This window comes from Bombina bombina, chromosome 4, assembly GCF_027579735.1.
Source record: "Bombina bombina isolate aBomBom1 chromosome 4, aBomBom1.pri, whole genome shotgun sequence".
Classification (NCBI taxonomy): domain Eukaryota; kingdom Metazoa; phylum Chordata; class Amphibia; order Anura; family Bombinatoridae; genus Bombina; species Bombina bombina.
In genome coordinates this window covers 359,774,997-359,779,706 of record NC_069502.1, presented here as the reverse complement: position 1 = coordinate 359,779,706, position 4,710 = coordinate 359,774,997, and the positions used below count along the sequence as shown (strand labels likewise).

General features: G+C 34.1%; 1 protein-coding gene across 1 annotated transcript in view; it reads left to right on the top strand.

Moving 5' to 3' along the window:
• Positions 1–1,233: 1,233 nt before the first annotated feature.
• SERPINI2 (serpin family I member 2) overlaps positions 1,234–4,710 on the top strand; it is a 129,569-nt gene continuing 126,092 nt past the window's right edge. The window contains exons 1-2 of the mRNA XM_053709027.1: positions 1,234–1,265; positions 3,327–3,626. Coding sequence (XP_053565002.1) covers positions 3,365–3,626 — 262 coding nt within the window. The 5' untranslated portion in view covers positions 1,234–1,265; positions 3,327–3,364. The remainder of the gene's footprint in view (positions 1,266–3,326; positions 3,627–4,710) is intronic.

The following is a 4,710-nucleotide window of genomic DNA, read 5'->3' as shown; positions in this document are numbered from 1 at the left end:
ATAAATAAAATGTAGGTGTCGGCGATGTTGGGGGCGGCAGATTAGGGGTTCATAAGTATAATGTAGGTGGCGGCGGTGTCCGGAGCGGCAGATTAGGGGTTAATAATATAATGCAGGTGTCGGCGATGTCGGGGGAGGCAGATTAGGGGTTAATAAATGTAAGATTAGGGGTGTTTAGACTCGGGGTTCATGTTAGGGTGTTAGGTGTAGACATAAATGTATTTTCCCCATAGGAATCAATGGGGCTGCGTTAGGAGCTTTACGCTGCTTTTTTGCAGGTGTTAGGTTTTTTTTCAGCCGGCTCTCCCCCATTGATTCTTATGGGGAAATTGTGCACGAGTACGTTTTACCAGCTCACCGCTAACGTAAGTAGCGCTGGTATTGAGGTGAGATGTGGAGCAAAAGTTTGCTCTACGCTCACTTTTTTGCGGATAACGCCTGGTTTGTAACAGCCCGTAATACCAGCGCTGTCTGTAAGTGAGCAGTTAGCATAAACTGCTCATTAGCACCGCACAGCCTCTAACACAAAACTCGTAATCTAGGTGTATGTAATTTGAGAATATGACCGTTTTAAATGCTTTTATAACTTTCATTTTTTATGGACATTTTTCTTCAATATTATATAAGAAGATGACGGTATTAAAGAGTGTAGAATGGTTCCTGAGCTTAATTTCAGATGTCTTAGGCTGATAAAGACTATTTTTGTGATTTTAATTACAGACCTTTACTGATGCAAGTGAACATTCCCTCACCATCAAACTATCATTTACACAAAACTCTCTTAGGAACACACACATAAAAAGCTGTTTGCAAAAAGGTAAAAGTTCAACAGAGGCATTTTCAGAAAGTCAAAGTGGAATTTTATTTTGGTATAAAAGATTATATAGAAGAGTCACAAATCCCTGTTTTTGTACAGTTCTAGTGCTTTGATTTTCTCAATAAATCCCAAACTGCTTTCCACATCAAAAATCTATGCATTTGTTTTTCTCACAGAGCTGTCCAGTTTTGGTGAATTCAATTTTTAAATCAGTAGGACTGGGGTTTATAACAGTGGTGTAAGCCTGACCCATTACCGTTGACTGAACACGCAGACAATATTTTTAGAGTTGTCAAAAAATCTCAAGATAGCAATGTCAACAAACATAGGCTGGCATTTAGAAAATTAATCATTCGCCTGACAGATTAAATGTACTATACCTGTTCTCCCTCAGCTTTCAGAGACATTTACTTTCTCTTGCCAGGGGAAATACTGTACTGCTTTACAAGTAAGTGCCCTTTAAATTCAAACTAACCATGTCAAAATGTAAGATTAAAAATTAGAACCAGCACAAAATATTATAGTTTAATATTGTGATTTTTTTTATAATGATCTAATTGGAAATTACTTTAAATAAGAGAACTAAAGGAATTGTATATTATATTCTGACTAATGAATAGTATTTTTAGAACTTTAAATGAAAACAAAGTGCAAATTTCTACTTATATTAAAAACAATAAAAAAAAACAATTTAAAGATATATTTGATGCTACATCTGTCCCTGTTCTATCTCAACGAAAATGTTTCAAAACATTTTACAGTGCTTTGTTTTGTTTTTCTAAATATATGTTCCTGTGCTGAATAAACAACTCTTTTTTCACATAAAAAATAATTATTTGGAATATTAGTTGATTTTTTATGATAGAATCTTTTGAGATGTATGTCAATTTCATGAAAGAAAAGAAACACTGTTAAATTGAAAACAGTTCTAGATTACAGGTGGAATGCAGCTGTTAGCGCAAGGGTGCTTTATAGGGGCCGAATTATCAAGCTCTGAATGGAGCTTGGTTCGCCGGAAACAACAGTTCTAAAGCAGCGTTATAAAGACCCCTGCTCCATAACTGGTCCACTGCCTCTGAGGCTGCGGACATTAATCGGCCCGATCCTGTATGATAGGGCTGATTGATGCCCCCTGCTAGCAGCCGATTGTGCAATGATAAATGTAGACAGCGTATGCTGTTGGTATTTATCGATGTGCGGATGACATGATACGCTACATTGTATCATGTCCGCTCGCACTTTCATAAATCGGCCCCTTAGTGTGACCCTGCACTAAAAATAGCGCACAATGTGGTATTACAAAAGAATGGTATAAAAGGTTTACCAGAGAATCTTAACATGGCTGTCATTTCCTTAGTACACTCTATTTGCTCATATCACAAGTGGTGAGTTAAGTGTTGTACTCGAATGCAACACAAAGCAGTGCTGAATATATGCATAACAACACACATATAATATATTAAAATAAAGTATTTAATTTATATTTATACATATTAAATGTAAAATAATGGTTTGTTATTGAAATAAATGTTTTAACAGTGATTCAAAGAGATAGGGTATATGACATGCGGCTGGACTAGTTAGGACTCAAAGATGTATATGGCGTGCTTGTGTATAATTATATATATATATATATATATATATATATATATATATATATATATATATATATATATATATATGTGTGTGTGTGTATGTATTTATATGTGTGTGTACATATATATGTATGTATGTGTGCAGTGTTTAACTTATATTTCAATACAAAATCATAGCTAAAAAATAAGTTAAGAACTCCACTATTTAACCTTTGGCTTACCGCTCAAGCCATAGTCAATATGAGTTTTTCAGCAAGCTCCATAAAAGTTAATTATGTGAGGGATCTAGTGCACCTGGGCTATCCAACATCCAGATGTTAGTGGGCCCTAGATTTTCCTTTAAAGCACTAATATTTTACTTTCATCAAGTAATACAAGTGCAAAAAAATGAGTGCTATTGATTTAACTTGAGCAATGTTAGCAAACAATAGTGCTAATATTTTTGCAATAAATTCAAAAAGTAATTCTCCTTACAATTTTATTATTCAAAGTAAAGGTAAAAAATGTAAAATAGATTTTGACCACATTTAATGTGAATTGTATACAGCAGACTTCATAACCTGCAACATGCATTGATTGCTTGACCCTGCAACATGCATTGATTGCTTGACCATTAAATGATTTCAATTATATGCATTCCTAATTAGCCACAGGAAAGGTATAATAAACATACAAAAGACACCTTTCAAGGGGTATGTCACTGAATTGTAGAACTATATGTACTGTGCTAACAAAATAATCGTTTTAATTGCATTTATGTTGTATGCACACATTTTAATGCAGTTCCTCAATGCTGAAATAAACAAATCAGTTTAATGCTCTTTTCTGGTAACTAACAGGTAAGTAATTCAGTTCTGGATGTGCCTTAGAACTCATATCCTTATAATGTTCTTTGTCTGAATTTTATTTTTCAGTTACTGAACCCAAAAGACCACTTGAAGCCTGTGGTACAATGACAAGAACTTTAGTTGGCTTGTTTCTTGTGACCCTTACTGGATTTACTATAACCTGCAATGCTTCTGGCCTCTGGGGAGATACCATTACTGAATTTGCTGCGGATTTGTACAAGGCTACACGTTCACTTGACAAGAAAGACAATATTATATTTTCCCCACTTGGTACTTCTTTGATACTTGGAATGATAAAACTTGGAGCAAAAGGAACAACATTAAATCAGATAAAACAAGCTTTAAAACTTCAGGGAAATCAAGAAAGTGAGTATAACTTTTATTAATCCCATATCTCTAATTTCTACATTTTCTTTGTGTTGATAAAAATAGCTAATCAGTTCTTTTTCACTTTACGCACATGGGGCTTCACATTTCCAGTACTATTAGCAAACAGAAGAATATATTTGGCCAGAGAATTCAAGTGAAATAAAACAGATACAACTATTACTGTATACCTGTTTTTTACCTTCCTTTTTTTTTTAATCATCTTTGGACAGTATATCAATTATAGATGAATACGTCTAGAAATTGAATGCTATAATACTCTACATGGGACTGACGGCCAATCCATTCACAGTATATTGACATTTCTAAAGATGCCCTAAGCTACTATGTTGTTTGTTTTCACCAACATAAGTTTTTACAGTATTACAGCTCATACTTCCTTAGGAAAGTACAGGCCAATAGGTTAGCAGGCTTTCACTATTTTTGTTGAGAAATTTTTTAAATATATACATTATTTCTTTGTTTGTTTAAACAATTTTATTGAATTTTCATCAAAGAACAAAGTGATAATGGGAAATGTAGTTCCAAAACCTCTGGAGGGCCAAGTTTGAGGATGTGTGCTCTACAATATCAAAAGAAGGGATATTGAATTTCCAAAATGTATCGATACACACCCTAACAGTGGTACAAATCATCACTAGCAGTCTATTAGAATTATTGGACATACCCTTGATTGATTCATGCAGTAGTGCATGTTCTGGGGTTAAGGTTTTAAATAATTTGTGAGCAAAAAAAAAAGTATTGTTTTTCCAGAAAATTAGAAACTTATGTTTAGAACAACTGCTTTACAATTCTTGAGAAATACTTATTATTTGTATTAGTACTTCTGTTAAAGGGATATAAAATAGCTAGATTACACGTGGAGCGCTATTTAATGCTCCTGCTCGAGTGTTAACTGTGCTACAAGTAAGCTTTTTGCCCGTGTCACGTTTGCTCTTGTATTATGAGTTAAAAGTAAACTGTTTTTGCTTGGGTACTAACCGTCGCAAGGAAAAAGACGAACTTAGAATATCACACGCTCAGTAACATATTCTCCCATAGATGTCAATGAAGCAAAAAAGTG